Source organism: Macaca mulatta, chromosome 14, assembly GCF_049350105.2.
Source record: "Macaca mulatta isolate MMU2019108-1 chromosome 14, T2T-MMU8v2.0, whole genome shotgun sequence".
Taxonomy (NCBI): domain Eukaryota; kingdom Metazoa; phylum Chordata; class Mammalia; order Primates; family Cercopithecidae; genus Macaca; species Macaca mulatta.
In genome coordinates, this window is record NC_133419.1 from 14,259,287 (window position 1) to 14,275,274 (window position 15,988).

Consider the following 15,988-nt stretch of genomic DNA (forward strand, 5'->3'; position numbering starts at 1 on the left):
GACCTTGTCTCTACAAAAAATTTTTTAAAAAAAGAAGAAGAAAGGAGGGAAAATGAAATGAGTAAAGTATAGAAAGGCCCACCATATGTAATTTGAAATTGTGAGTAGAGTATTTTGATTTAAGCAGAAGAGTTCATGAAGGGTACTAGTGAGGGATTGGTTTGGAAAGATAAATTATCATGTGAATTTCAGTATATGTGCTGAAGGTCAAATCATGCCATCAAACATGTGAGATACAATTCAAAACAAGTGGTCACTTGGTCTTGATCTCAACCTGGAAAACCCAAGGTTACATAGGGATTCTATAGTATTCCCAAGGCTAGCTAAGATCGGAATCTTAAACAAGGGATTACTAGAAGGTAAGATTGAAAAGTAAAGAATTATGAACCATGGGTTTGGCAGACATTGAATTTATCCAGTCTTAATAAAACTATGAATTTTTTCATTTTACAGTCTGGTGAAATTGATATTGTGAATCACAAGACAGGAGACAAGTGTAATCTTAAATTTGTTCCTTATAGCTACTTCTCTCGGGATGTAGCAAGAAAGGTAAGGGAAGTTTAAATTACTTCACTTAGCATGTATCTCTTAGAAAGCATACTCCTTTAGGACTGGAATGTATATACATGTGGGGAGGTGTGGGGGGTGTGTACATTATATATAGTGTGTGTGTACATATAGTGATTCAAAAAAAGTAGAGGTGAAAAGCTGGGCGCGGTGGCTCACAGCTGTAATCCCAGCACTTTGGGAGGCTGAGGCAGGCAGATCGCCTGAGGTCAAGAATTCAAGTCCAGCCTGGCCAACATGGTGAAACCCTGTCTCTACTAAAAATACAAAAATTAGCTGGGTGTGGTGGCACGTGCCTGTAATCCCAGCTACTCAGGAGGCTGAGGCAGGAGTATCACTTGAACCTGGGAGGCAGAGGCTGCAGTGAGTCTGGCACCATTGCACTCCAGCCTGGGCGACAGAGTGACTCCGTCTCAAAAAAGAAAAAGAAAAAGAAAAAAAAGGTAGAGGTGAAGGAGAAAGTCAGCAAGAAATACTATATTGTATTACTAAACCAATTCCTTCTCTTTTCTGGGAATGACAATAAGTGAGGAAGTGAAAGTGTCAAGAGCAATAAGAAATTGAAAATGGGAAACACAGCCGAGGCGGGCGGATCACCTGAGGTCGGGAGTTCAAGACCAGCCTGACCAGCATGGAGAAACCCTATCTCTACAAAAAATACAAAATTAGCCGGGCATGGTGGCGCATGCCTGAAATCCCAGCCACTTGGGAGGCTGAGGCCGGAGAATTGCTTGAACCGGGGAGGCGGAGGTTGCGGTGAGCCGAGATCACGCCATTGCCCTCCAGCCTGGGCAAAAGAGAGAAACGCCGTCTCAAAAAAAAAAAAAAGAAAAGAAAAAAAGAGAAAGTAAATGGGAAAACACAGAGGAAGGACTAATAAAAGATTTCAGGAAGAAGGGGTTTGATCCCTGAGAAGTTTGAGAAGTTTGATGGGGAGTTGTGTGATACCACCATAATGATTTGTGTCATGAGTTTCTGTGGGAGACTGAAGAATAGCTGGGGATTTCAGTCTGTTTATGGGTCCCTATGAATTTCTGGAGAGAAGAAAATATAATTCTGAGTACCAGTCAGATGTTTTTTCTACATGTATCTTTGATACAAAACTCCCTGGGAAGGGTAGTGAGGGGAGGGGACAGAGAGCAAGGAGGAAGTGGGGATAGTTAATGGGTACAAAAAAATAGAATAAAGTCTAGTATTTGCTGGCAAAACAGGGTGACTGCAGTCAAAAATAATTTAATTGTACATTTTAAAATAACAAAGAGTATAATTGAATTGTTTGCAACACAAAGGATAAATGCAAATTATATATACACCTACTATGTACTCACAAAAATAAAAAATAAAAATAAAAAGTTTACCAAAAATCCCCATATAACAAAAAATATTAATAAAATCCCCAAGTCATGGCTCAGTTATTTCAAGTAGCAGAAAAAAAAATACAACAAAATAATTTGAGGCCAGGCATGTTGGCTCATGCCTATAATCCTAACACTTTGGGAGGCAGAAATAAGAGGATTGCTTGAGCCAAGGAGTTCAAGACCTGCCTGGGCAACATAGCAAGACCCTTTCTCTAAAAAAAAAATTAAAGAATTAGCCAGATGTGGTGGCATATGCCTGTAGTCCTAGCTACTCGAGTGGCTGAGGTGAGAGATCACTTGAGTCCTAGAGTTGGAGGCCACAGTGAGCTATGATTGCATCAGTGTACTCCAGCCTGGGCAACAGAGCAAGATCCCATCTCTAATAATAAGAATAATTTGGATGACTCCCTGGTGTTTGTTATAACAGCATCTAACCAGTATTTATCCTAGGACTTCCAGTATAGTCAGGTAAGCTAATTCACAATGAATTCTATATAGCCAAGCCCTGTTCTCCACCCTTGCAGGTGACAGGGGAAGTGACAGATCCATCAGGAAAAGTCCACTTTGCCCTTCTGGGGACATGGGATGAGAAAATGGAATGTTTCAAAGTACAGCCAGTCATTGGGGAAAATGGGGGTGATGCGCGACAGAGAGGCCATGAAGCAGAGGATAGCAGGGTCATGCTGTGGAAAAGGAATCCTTTACCGTGAGTATCAGCATGCATGCTGCTCAGATACCACTTTGACCTTGACTGTGGAGCAGTATCGAAGGCATTTCTGCCTGCCCTCTCACTTAATTATGTGAGGAATTGAGCAAGGGAAATTGAGACCTTTGGAGAGATTAACAGAAGGTTGTCATTGTGTGATTTGACTTGCAGCATATGCTTATTTCAAGGAAGTTCAAACCAAACTACATCTGACAAAAAATACTTTGTGCTTTGGTCCTTTGGATTGTGATTCAGAAGGATATTTTTCTACTGTTTAGAGCAAAACTGTTCAAAAGTGGCTAGAGGAGGAAGGTGCCTAGCACCTGTTAACAATTTAGCCTAAAGGGCCATCAGCAGCCAGATGCGGTGGCTCACACCTGTAATCCCAGCACTTTGGGAGGCCAGGGCAAGTGAATCCCTTGTGATTAGGAGTTCAAGACCAGCCTGGCCAATATGGTGAAACACTGTCTCTACTAAAAATACAGAAATTAGCTACATATGATGGTGCGCACCCATAATCCCAGCTACTTGAGAGGCTGAGGCATGAGGATGACTTGAGCCCAGAAGTTTGAGGTTGCAGTGAGCTGAGATCATGCCATGGCACTGCAGCCTAGGCGACAGAGTGAGACTGTCTAAATAAATAAATAATAAAAAGAGAAAAAAGCCTAGCAGAAAAGAACGATCCCTGAGACAATGTGCAGGACTTTGGAAACAAGATGGAGGTCACTTACTTCCTGTCATCTTCTAATACGGTCAGTTTGTAGTGATAGCCAAGATTATCCCAGATAGAGGTTAAAAAGAAAACTAAGGAAACAGGAGTGAGGAGTTTTCATTCAGTAGAATGTTTCCTTCTTTTTATTGAATGTAGATAATTTCAGCTGGGCGCCACACAACACCAGAAGACTGTGGAACTGAGTGATGCCGGGGAGGAGATGGGGAGTGATCTCTCCTTTAGTTAGGGCAACGTGACATGGTCCTAGATCCTTTTCACAGACCCTGTTTTTGTAGAACAGCCTTGGTGATGTGGCCTTGGCAGTGTACTTAGTTGTTGTTGCTCCTTAAATAGGGTCTGGGCTCTGGGATTACCATTTCTTTTTCTTTTCTTCTCCTTTTAGGAAGAATGCAGAAAACATGTATTACTTCTCAGAGCTTGCTCTGACTCTCAATGCTTGGGAAAGTGGCACTGCCCCCACAGACAGCCGGTTACGACCTGACCAGAGACTGATGGAAAATGGGCGCTGGGATGAAGCAAATGCGGAGAAGCAGCGCCTGGAGGAAAAACAAAGGCTTTCCAGAAAGAAGAGAGAAGCAGAAGCTATGAAAGCCACAGAGGATGGTAATGAACGTCCCTTCTACTTTTCTTTCTTAATGCATAGAGAATGTCAGCACTAATTTTTTTCTTTCCTCTCTTTTCCTTTTAGGCACACCATATGATCCCTATAAGGCACTGTGGTTTGAGCGGAAGAAGGACCCTGTTACCAAGGAGTTAACCCATATTTATAGGGGAGAATACTGGGAGTGTAAAGAAAAACAGGACTGGAGCTCTTGCCCGGACATTTTCTGAAATGGCAGTAACAAAAAAGAGGAGCATCTAATGGAGAAGAGGACAGAGGATGTGTGGGAAAGCTGGCAGTTGTGACTCTCTTGCCAAGTGCTTTCCTCAAGTTTGTCTCTCTTGACCAATCATTTTTTCCAAATCAATCACCAGAAGGAGACACCAGTGGTGGTGATTGGCTGGTTGCCTTAGCTGATTGAAACTGAAATCGACATACGAGATACTATGTCTGTAAGGGAGAGGTTTAGTGGCTGAAGGTTAGTGTATTCCACATCCACAAAGTCAAGTATTCTGGGCTCTTCTTTCTCCCTCTGCCCCCATTTAAGATGATGTCACTTACCCTCCCCTTGTAGTATCCTGCTCAGCCAAGATCTGCGTAAGATTATGATTCAGGGGCATTTTGGTGCTGTTCAAAGCAAGAACCGAATTTAGAAGTTCCCTTAAAAAGAAACATGTAAGACTTACCAATGGAGGCATCGTGAATGGTTGCAGTGGAGCTTAGGTGTAACATCATCAAATGTGTTCACACGTGGGGTTGGTTTAATGGAGTGTCCACATGGAGATAACTGCGATATTGGAACACCTGTGAGAGAGATTGTTCTATAGGGCTGGAATATTCAGAGTTACATTCTTGGAAGTTTCTGTTTTTACTTGCATCGAACACCCCTCTGTTGTTCTCCATCATCTTTAATAGCAACTGGAGATGAGTTTGGTGGTTGGTAAGAGGGGTGCATTCTCCTCACAAAGGGGTTTTTTGGACTTTCTCTGGCGGAGAGCTTCTGAGAACACAGGCAGGACGGGAAAAGACTACTAGTCACTTTTGCTTTCCCAGCCCCCTTCAATGCCATCCTTCATTGTCTTTCTGGCTTCTCTTCTTTCTCCTGGCACAGTACCATTTTGGGTCTGTGCCCCAGTGTGGAGCAAAACATTGCCTGTCCCATTCTGATATACTTCAGAATTTGAGAGGAGAAGTTAATCTGAAACAAAAGTTTTCACCATCTCTCAAGCCCCAAGGACTGGAGCCACCTCTGGAATAATGTGTTAAATATCTGTATATTATATATATGTAGAGAAAAATCTAATTTTTTGGTTTGATTTTCTTCCCATTAAGAATCTTGTTTTTTGATATCCCTTGTCTCCCTGAGACTCTCTCTCGGACACGTGTTGATGTGGATGGCACTCCTCTGCTCTCCATCTTTTATGGGCAGAGAGATTCAAAACCTGAGCAGGATCATGTCTGGCAGTTACTAAACAGGGACTTTGTCCATGGTTTGTATCATGGGGTGCCTACTGCTGTCTAAACTCTGCTCTCCTAATTAGCTGACTCTTGAAAATGAAATCCTAACCTCTTTCCTGCCTCTTTTCTTTCTCTTTTTAGGAAGAGTATGGGTAGAAAGTCCGGAGGGCAACTTCCAGTTTAATTCTGCTCTGTCCGGCACATGGGCTAAACCCCAAAAGAACTTTCTTCCTAGTATGTGGGGCTTAAAGCACTGTCGTGTGGGGTGGATCAGATAATTGCTCCTGTGGGGCCCTGGCTTCCTTCTCTGTTTGTTCTGTATTTGTTTTCGTTGTCTTGTTGAGAAATACCATCCCTGTGCAACCCACCCTTGGTTGAGGATCACAAATTGAGGTGCCTTCCTTGTATGCTTTTTGTTAGTATTTTTTGTTTTGTTCCTTAACTGCTGAGCCTCAGCCAGCGTGGGTCCTGGGGGAAAATATCATTCCAAAGGAAGCCATCCCTACGGGGAAATTGGTTTTACTGGGTAAATTAGTACTTTTATTCCTTCCCCTATCCCTTCCTTCCTAGTTGTGATAAACATGGGAGAGGAGTGACTTTGACAGCTGGGGAATTTCCTCCTAAGAACCTTATTCCCAAAATAAGCCAGGGGTTATGTCAAGGCTTCTTTCAAGGAGGCTCATAAAAGCAGTGACCTCATCTGGGGCTTTGGATAGAGTGAGAATTCCCCAACTAAATTGGACTTCTCTGCTTTATCTCCTTTCCTTCCTTCACCATCTGCACTACATTTCTGGCTTGATCCCCAATCAAATTCCCGCTAATGGAAGAAGTTTAGAATCTTTCAGGTGGAATAAAGTCACATGAAAACAAAACACAACTATATATATTTTCAGTTTTTTTGCCTTATTGCTTTTTTTCCAAAAAAAAACTACTAAATTAAATAATTTTTTAAAAGTCATATTGTTTGTCTGATTCACTTCTGCTGCTAGGCAGGAAGTGGTGTTGGGGAGGGGAAGGAGAACTGGTCCAATAATAATTTGTTCTGCTCTGAGAGCTCAGAAGGCCTGGTCTTCATGAGAAAGAAAAGCTGTTCACCACCACTCTGGAGGGCCATGAGCAGAGGAGTAGTTTTAACAGCCCCTGCTGCTTAAACTGACAGTCAACATCCCACCTTGGTACAGGGGAATAGTTTTTAGTGTCTTTGATATTGGGCCTGCTTCACTTCAAAAAAATAAAAATTTTCCCTGTAAATTGAATTTATCTTGTCCATTTAGATTCTCAGATTGTTGGCTGTTTTATGTGGGAATTCAAATTCTGTTTTTTGTTTGAGACAGGGTCTCACTCTGTCGCCCAGGTTGGAGGGCAGTGTCATGACAGCTTACTGTAACATCTGCCTCCTGTGCTCAAGTGATTCTTCCCACCTCAGCTCCCCAAGTAGCTGGGACCACAGGTGCATGCCACCAGAACCAGATAATTTTTGAATGTTTAGTAAAGACAGGGTTTTGCCATGTTGCCCGGGCTGGTCTTGAATTCCTCGGTTCAAGCAATCCACCAGCCTCTGCCTCCCAAAGTGCTGGGATTACAGGTGTGAGCCACTGCACTTGGCCTCAAATTCTGTTTTTGAAACAAGCAATTGAGTTTTGATTTGAAGACCTTTGAGAAAACTAATGATAGTGAACATGTTTGTACAAGTTTTCACTGGAAAGTTCAGGTTCAGGGAGCGGATAGGCAAAGTAACCTATGGTCCTGTCGGGGGCTCAGGTCAGAGCAAGCGCAATTCCTGCCCGTGGGAGGGACCTCACATTTGCTGAGCATCTTCCTACATGTACAGGGTGCTGAAATAGGAACTCTGACCATTCTCTGGCTTACGTATAATTTTAAGAGGAAAATGTTGCAATCATTTTGAAGATGAAGGAAACCTAATTTAAATAAATTCACTCATGGTCATGTAGCTGGTCAGTTAGTCACAGTGTTGGAATTCAAAGCTGGGTTGAGTTTGTGACCTCTACAGTCCTGTGCTCTGGAAGAAACTCTGGGTTGGAAGGCAGCTGATAAGCACTTTCCTCCTAGATTGTATCACATAATGCATAAATGCACATTTCCATTTCCAGAAGCTAATTAATGTTGATAGCACCATTTCTTTTTTCCTTTTTTTTTTTTTTTTTTTTGAGATGGAGTCTCGCACTGTCACCCAGGCTGGAGTACGGTGGCGTGATCTCAGCTCACTGCAACCTTCACCTCCTGGGTTCAAGTGATTCTCCTGCCTCAGCCTCCCAAGTAGCTGGGATCACAGGCACCCGCCACCACGCCCAGCTAATTTTTTGTATTTTTAGTAGAGATGGCATTTCACCATGTTGGCCAGGCTGGTCTCGAACTCCTGACCTTGTGATTCACCCGCCTCAGCCTCCCAAACTGCTGGGATTACAGGCGTGAGCCACCGTGCCCAGCAGCACCATTTCTTTTAAGGCTCTACGTGAAGAAAGGAGCATCCCTGAAATTCAGCCTGCAGGCTCCTTGATTGATCAAGGCCCTCATGTCTACAAAGTTGGCTCTGATGTCAGGGATGATTTTCTAGTCTGGTTCTTAGGAAGGCCACCTAAGTTCAAGTCATTTGCCTGATTCCCATTGGCTGGATTTGATATTAAGTTTCAGCAAAGGTTTTTTTTCTGGCAAGCTAAGGAACCACTGCAGTAGACCCCTGACATTTGTGAGTGCTGCATCCTGCAATCTTGAATACTACCATGGCATACAATGTCCTGCATTAGGGACAATCAAATGTAGCTGAAACATTTAACGATCCCTCATTGAATCCTTTATTATTTTTACTTTTTAAGATGGAGGTCTCACTATATTGCCCGGGCTGGTCTTGAACTCTGGGCTCAAGCAATCCTCCCACCTCGGTCTCTTGAAGTGCTGGGGTTACAGGTGTGAGCCTCCATGCCCGACCCCTCATTGAGTCTTTAATGTGACATGATGGACTGGGATGTGGATCTTGAGGGGTCTACCATGCTCAGTCATTATTCAAAATTATGACTCAGCAAAATGATAAATTATTAAATTTGTCAGGGACCTCTGCATTTGCACAAAAATGTTAAACCTATACATTTCTTGCTCTACTTTCAGCAAGATAATTGAGAACCAACCTACAGTATTGTCCTAAAAGGAGGTATAGAAAATCTTTGCAATTCATTCACTATAGTTGTATATTTTGTGCAACTCTAAGATTGTTATCAAAATTTATAACTTGCTTCTAAAAGTTTATAAAACTTAGGGCCAGGCAGGGTGGCTGATAATCACAGCATTTTGGGAGGCCGAGGTGGGAGGATCACTTGAGATCAGGAATTCCAGACCAGCCTGGCCAACATGGTGAAACCCCATCTCTACTAAAAACACAAAAATTAGCTGGGCATGGTGGCAGGCACCTATAATCCCAGCTATTTGGGAGGCTGAGGTGGGAGAAGCACTTGAACCTGTGAGGTGGAAGTTGCAGTGAGCTGAGATCGTGCCATTGCACTCCAGCCTGGGCAACAGAGTGCAAAAAAAGAAAAAAAAAAAAACTTTTGCCAATTTCTCTACCATACCCAGTGGGAAGCATCCCAAGTCTTTCATGGCGCTCCCTTCCAAAGCTCATAATTTGTGGTTAAACTCTTCCCATAATTTTTGGTTAAACTCTCCTGCTCACTGATCCCTCAGGGGAAGGAGACAGGGTAGCCAGATGAGGCTTCTTTAAAGGCAAGAAACTGAAGGTCTCAGATCTTCTACAAAGAGTATTGCAGAGGTCACATCTAAGTTTGACCAGGTGACGTTAGAGATTGCTAAAGAATGAGTTGGTCCTGAGATATGGCTAGAGATTTTTAAATTAATTATTAATTCCACATTTACTCCAGCCTGTTACGTGACATACATTGGGGATACAAATAGCAAGAAAGAGTGTAAACAGGCAATTGCAATCCAGTTTTATAAGTGGTGTGAAAGCACTGTAGGGACAACTATTCTGTAGTGAATTAGGAGGGAGGGGAGAGAGACATGTCTGAGAAGACTTCTAGAACTAGGAGAATGTATGTGAGCTGAGAGTTGCAGGTTACATAGGGATTAGGAGAAGGGCAACGTCAAAAATGCTGCATGGAGGAAGATGAAATGCAAGGCCAAAACATTCTGAGTTCAGATGACTGCATGAATAGCTTGCGTTTAGGGTCAAAGAGAGAGCACTGAGATATGCTGCCGGAGAAAGGTTAGCCCCAAGTTATGGAAGGCTTTACGTACCTTATGGAGAAGCCATGTAGCTCCTGCCTGCAATTCTAACATTTTGAGAGGCCAAGGCAGGAGGATCCCTTGAGCCCAGGAGTTCGAGATCAGCCTAGGTAACATGGTGAGCCCCTGGTCTCTGTTTATATTTAAAGGGGGGGAAAAAAGCCTGGGGTTTTTTTCTTTGCTTTGCTTTTTATTTTATTTATTTGTTTGTTTGTTTTTTTATTTGAGATGGAGTCTGGCTATGTCACTCAGGCTCCCAGGCTGGAGTGCAGTGGCGCGATCTAGGCTTGCTGCAACCTGCCCCTTCCAGGTTCAAGCAGTTCTCCTGCCTCAGCCTCCCGAGTAGGTGGGATTACAGGCATGGTAATTTTTTGTATTGTTAGCAGAAACAGGGTTTCACCATGTTAGCCAGGCTGGTCTCAAACTCCTGACCTCAGGTGATCCGCCTGCCTCGGCCTCCCAAAGTGCTGGGAATATAGGCCTGAGCCACTGCATTTGGCCCAAGAGCCTGGGTTTTTGTTTTCAACTGGAGAGCTAGTGAAACATTCTTAAGCAGGGTGGAAAATGATTAGAGAGAGGCTGGGTGTGGTGGGCTCATGCCTGTAATCCCAGCACTTCGGAAGGCTGAGGTGGGCGGATCACCTGAAGTCAGGAGTTCCAGACTAGCCTGGCCCACATGGCAAAACCCCATCTCTACTAAAAATATTTAAAAAGTAGCCAGGCATGGTGGCAGGTGCCTGTATTCCCAGATACTCGGGAGGCTGGGGCAAGAGAATCACCTGAACCCTGGAGGCAGAGAGGCAGAGGTTGCAGTGAGCCGAGATGGTGCCACTGCACTCCAGCGTGGGCTACAGAGCGAGACTCCCTCTCAAAAAAAAAAAGAAAAAAGAAAAAAAAGGAGGTTGGAGAGGATATGATGAGATGAGAAATGGAGGGATTCCAGAAAGGATGAAGTAGAGTGAAATCATTTCATGGCTTTCCCATAAATAGAGGGCAAAGGGAAGAAGGAATTCTTATTTTTCTGACTTCGGAAACCTAGATGGAAGACGGTGGTAAGATAAGCAAGTTTAGAAGGAAAATTAGGTTCATTTTTAATTTATTTAGAGACAGGGTCTCACTGGGTAGCCTAGGTTGGAGGGTAGTGGCATGATCATAGCTCACTGCACCCTCCAACTCCTGGGCTCAAGCAGTCCTCCTGCCTCAGCCTCTCTAGTAGCTGATTTTTTATTTTTTGGCTAATTTTTTATTTTTTGTAGAAACAGGGTCTCACCATGTTGCCCAGGATGGTCTCAAGCTTCTGGCCTCATGCAATTCTCCCACCTCAACCTTCCAAAGTGCTGGGTTACAGGTATGAGCCACAGAGCTCAACAGGTTCATTTTTAGACATGCTTGTAGGACATTCCTGTTCAGAGGTCGAGTAAGCAATTTTTAAAAATGGGTCTTAACATGTGATAGTGGCATTTTGTGAGAACTGAGGAATGAGAGACAGAGAACCTGCACATAAAATCAACTGGCCAACTTAAAAACACATATAATACCTTGACACCATCTGCAGAGATTCTAATTTAATTAGGGGCTAGGGCAATTTTAGACACACACACACACACACACATATATATAATTTATATATATATCTATCACACTGGGATATGTATATATATGTATATATACACACATACACCCTGGGATATGTATATATTATATATTATTTATATATTATATATCATAGATCATATTAATTATATTAATATATAAATATATAATATATATAATTATATTTTTTATATATATATGTATCACACTGGGACCAGGCACAGGGGCTCATACCTGTAATCCCAGCACTTTGGGAGGCCAAGGAGGGTGGATCACCTGAGGTCAGGATTCAAGACCAGCCTGGCCAGTGTGGTGAAACCCCATCTCTACTCAAAATACAAAAATTAGTCTGGGGCAAGGCGCAATGGCTCACGCCTGTAATCCTAGCACTTTGGGAGGCCAAGGTGGGCAGATCACGAGGTCAGGAGTTTGAAACCAGCCTGGCCAATATGGTGAAATCCCGTCCCTACTAAAAGTACAAAAATTAGCTGGACGTGGTGGCACACGCCTGTAGGCCCAGCTACTCGGGAGGCTGAGACAGAAGAATCGCTTGAACCCAGGAGGCAGAGGTTGCAGTGAGCCAAGATCCTGCCACTTCACTCTAGCCTGGGTGGCAGAGCAAGACTCTGTCTCAATGAATGAATGAATAAATAAATAAATAAATAAATAAATAAATAAATAAATAAGCAAGCTGGGCGTGGTGGCGGGCGCCTGTAATCCCAGCTACTCAGGAGTCTGAGGCAGGAGAATCGCTTGAATCCGGGAGGCGGAGGTTGCAGTGAGCCGAGATAGAGCCACTGCACTCCAGCCTGAGTGGCAGAGCAAGACTCCCTCTCAAAAAAAACAAAAAAAAAAAAAATGAAAGAAAAAAAAAGAAAAGAAAAGGAAAAAGAAAAAGAAACTGACTTAAGCATAAACAAGTAAGTGACTCAAGAACATAGGCAAGTAAGTAACCAGAAAAGGACTTAAATCCACTCTTTTTCATTAATGTACCTAGAAACCGACTTGAGCATAGACAAGTAAGTGACTCAAGAACAGGCAAATAAGTGACCACAAAAGGAATTAAATCCACTATTTGTCATTAATATACCTAGCCTACGGCAAGTCTATACGACGGTATTAATTTTCCATAGCTGCATAACTAATACACAGTAGCTTAAAACAACACCTGTTTTATCTGTTCACTGTTTATCTGTTCATCTGTAGATGAGAAGTCCCACATGATGTGACTGGGTTCTCTACTCAGGGTATCACAAGGCTGAAATCAAGGAGTTGACTAGCTTGAGTTGTCATCTGGAGGCACTGGGGAGAAAACTGCTTCCAAGCTCCTTCTTGTTCTTGGCTAACTTAGGTTTCCTGCAGTTGTAGAAATGAAGACCAATTTCCTTGCTGACTGTCAGCTGAGACCCACCCTCAACTTCTAGAGACTGCCCACATGTTTTTGCCACGTGGTCCCCTCCATCTTCAAGTCTTGTGTTTTGGGTCTCTGACTCCTTTCTGCAACCAGGTAGAGAAAACCCTCTGCTTTTAAGAGGCTCAAGTGATTGGTCAGGCTCACCCAGATAATCACATATTTTAGAGTCACCTGTATTCTATAATATCACCTAATAACAGGTTATAAATTAATATGATGAATTTCATAGTCCCAGGGATTATGCAGGGTTTTGTGGGGCTGGGAGGGTGTTTTGTGGATCATTTTAGAATTTTTCCTAATTCAACTACCCAGGGAAACCAAAAGGGTGAAATTTAAGCTAAACAAATGATAAGCTCTTGAGTCTGAAACAATTGTAAAGTCACCTAGTTTAGGCGTGACAGCCACAAACATCTCATTTCAGATGTACTCTTTTCTTAATCTCTCTTATGACAGTCTATACTCATCCTCCATTTTAATCCCATTGTTTATAAATTCTAAACTAAGGTTATATTTTTATTTCAAATTATAATGAGCCCATGCTGGCTCCTTATTTATGAAACAAGTGAATATGAAGTGTTGAATTATTCTAACAGCCTTATGGAGTTTATATAAAATCTTTTTTTTTTTTTTTTTTTTTTTTTTTTTTTGCAACAAGAGTTTTGCTCTTGCCGGGCGCGGTGGCTCAAGCCTGTAATCCCAGCACTTTGGGAGGCCGAGGCGGGCGGATCACAAGGTCAGGAGATCGAGACCACAGTGAAACCCCGTCTCTACTAAAAATACAAAAAATTAGCCGGGCGCGGTGGCGGGCGCCTGTAGTCCCAGCTACTCAGGAGGCTGAGGCAGGAGAATGGCGTGAATCTGGGAGGTGGAGCTTGCAGTGAGCTGAGATCGCACCACTGTACTCTAGCCTGGGTGACAGTGCGAGACTCCTTCTCAAAAAATAAAAATAAAAAAAAAGTTTTGCTCTTGTTGCCCAGGCTGGAGTGCAGTGGTGCTATCTCTGCCCACCGCAACCTCCACCTCCTGGGTTCAAGGGATTCTCCTGCTTCAGCCTCCTGAGTAGCTGGGATTACAGGCATGCGCCACCATGCCAGGTTAGTTTTGTATTTTTAGTAGAGACGGGGTTTCTCCATGGTGGTCAGGCTGGTCTTGAACTCCTGACCTCAGGTGATACGCCCACCTCGGCCTCTCAAAGTGCTGGGATTACAGGCATGAGACAATGCGCCCAGCTAAAACATTTTTAAGTGAATAAATGCAAGAGATGAAAATTATGAAATGGGAGGTGGGGGAGGAATAAAATCGGCATCTTAGAGATATTATTAAACCACAGCTTACTTCTTAGAGTTTGAGGGAAGCCTGAGTAAATTCTATTTTTTTGACTATATATATTTAAAAATGAAAAATGCCAAGATGGTATTACAAAAATTGAGGTATATTTTTAATGCTAGGTTTAGTAAATCAATGCTTTTAACAAATACTGTACAGTGACTGTATGTTTACCTCATGTGGAGGTAGGATTGAAAGTTTACATTTGAAGCCTTTACAAGTGGCCTTCCTTACCTCTTCTCTATATCCTGGATTTCAATCTGAAGATATCTGTAAAAATCATAATGTTCATATATATCTACCTTGCAAAATCTGCCTTTGCACAAGAACAACAAATACATTTTAAAAATTAATTGCAGTATTGTTTTTAATAATGAGATATAGAAAAACGTAAAAAAGCCGATAATTGTCAGTTTGATTACATAGATTACATTATAACCATACAATCCAATGCTGGTAAACGTGGATTAAAAAGCATGATAGGTCTACAAAACTGCCATGAAACAAGTCCATAAAAACATATTTTTAAATGAAAAAAGCGAATTGCAGGGAACTTAAAAAACAAAAAAACCAACAAAAAAACCCCTGAGAAAAGTGATTTATCACTTCTAATTTGTAAACAAGGGCCTTGCCTTATCACCTTTGTAACATTTGTAAAATGCCTACCTTTAGCTGAATCCATATAATCTGTTACCATGAACAGATACTATTTTATTATAATTTTATGGAAAAAAAGAAAAAGTTCTTCCAATACAGCCGAAATAGCTCAGTTGGGAGAGCGTTAGACTGAAGATCTAAAGGTCCCTGGTTCGATCCCGGGTTTCGGCAGGGCTTCCGTTTTAGGCGTTAGTCATCACTACGTGTGATTTCTGCACAGTCAACAGGGTCAACACCCTGTGGGATCTCGGGCTGGAGCAGTTAAGGGAATACTGACTCATCGGCATTTTCCTGTGGGAGGGAGGATACTGGGGACATATGTCCTACCTTTTAAACTGCCCAGTACGAAGTTATACCTCTGCCCTGACTTGAGGCCTGGTTTGAGCCGAGCTCTCCCGGAGCACCGCGCACAGCTCACTTTCTTGAGCAACCCTGTTCCCCCGCACCCCGCTTCTCTTCTTTCGGGTTATAGGCAGCCGTGGACGCTGCAACCTTTCTCTCAGTGTCAGGGGGCGGGAGCTCTCGGCCTGCGCCGCCTCCGTCGCCTGCTTGGTCGCCGGCACGCCGGGAATGGTGACAGCCCGGCCCCCTCTTGGCCAAAGAAGTTCTCGAAAGCGTTAGGCGCACGGGCTTCGTCCAGCTGTTTTAACCACAAGGGCCGGGGCCGGGCGCACTGGCTCACGCCTGTAATCCCAGCACTTTGGGAAGCCGAGATGGACGGATTACTTGAGGTCAGGCGTTCGAGACCAGCCTGGCCAACACGGTGAAACCCTGTCTTTAAAAAAGAAAACAAAAACAATAGCAATGATCCCAGAACAGCTCTTGGTTGGGGTGGGAGACAGGGATCAGAAGTCCTTTCTGGTTTAAATCTACACTAGGGTCAGGAGACCAAATACAGGACGTCCAATTAATTTCTCTCTCTCTCTTTCTTGACGAAGTCTTGCTCCCTGGAGTGCAGTGTCGGGATCTCAGCTCATTGTAACCTCTGCCTCGGGTTCAAGTGATTCTCCTGCCTCAGCCACCCCGAGTAGCTGGGATTACAGGTGCCTGCCATCACGCCCGGCTAATTTTTATATTTTTAGTAGAGACAGGGTTTCACCATGTTGGCCAGGCTGGTCCCGAACTCCTGACCTCAGGTCATCCGCCCGCCTCAGCCTCCCAAAGTGTTGGGATTACAGGCGTGAGCCACTGAACTTGGCCAAAATTTGAATTTCAGAGAAACAACAAATACTTTTGAGTATAAACATGTCCCAAATATTGCATGGAACATACAAAGTATATATCTGTTGTTTCTGTGAAACTGGATTTAATGGGATGTCCTGTA

The 15,988-nt window shown here is 43.2% G+C and overlaps 1 protein-coding gene and 1 non-coding gene across 3 annotated transcripts in view; both read left to right on the top strand.

The window, feature by feature from the left end:
- The window catches only part of OSBP (oxysterol binding protein), a 42,678-nt gene extending 36,297 nt beyond the window's left edge, over positions 1-6,381 (top strand). The window contains exons 12-15 of one of the 2 annotated variants that reach the window (XM_077960446.1): positions 454-549; positions 2,450-2,631; positions 3,747-3,967; positions 4,053-6,381. In XM_077960446.1, coding sequence (XP_077816572.1) covers positions 454-549; positions 2,450-2,631; positions 3,747-3,967; positions 4,053-4,195 — 642 coding nt within the window. In that variant the 3' untranslated portion in view covers positions 4,196-6,381. 2 annotated transcript variants of the gene reach the window in all.
- An 8,381-nt stretch (positions 6,382-14,762) lies between these two features.
- TRNAF-GAA (transfer RNA phenylalanine (anticodon GAA)) lies at positions 14,763-14,835 on the top strand. Its single transcript has one exon. It is a non-coding gene; the product is annotated as a tRNA-Phe (tRNA).
- Positions 14,836-15,988: the final 1,153 nt, after the last annotated feature.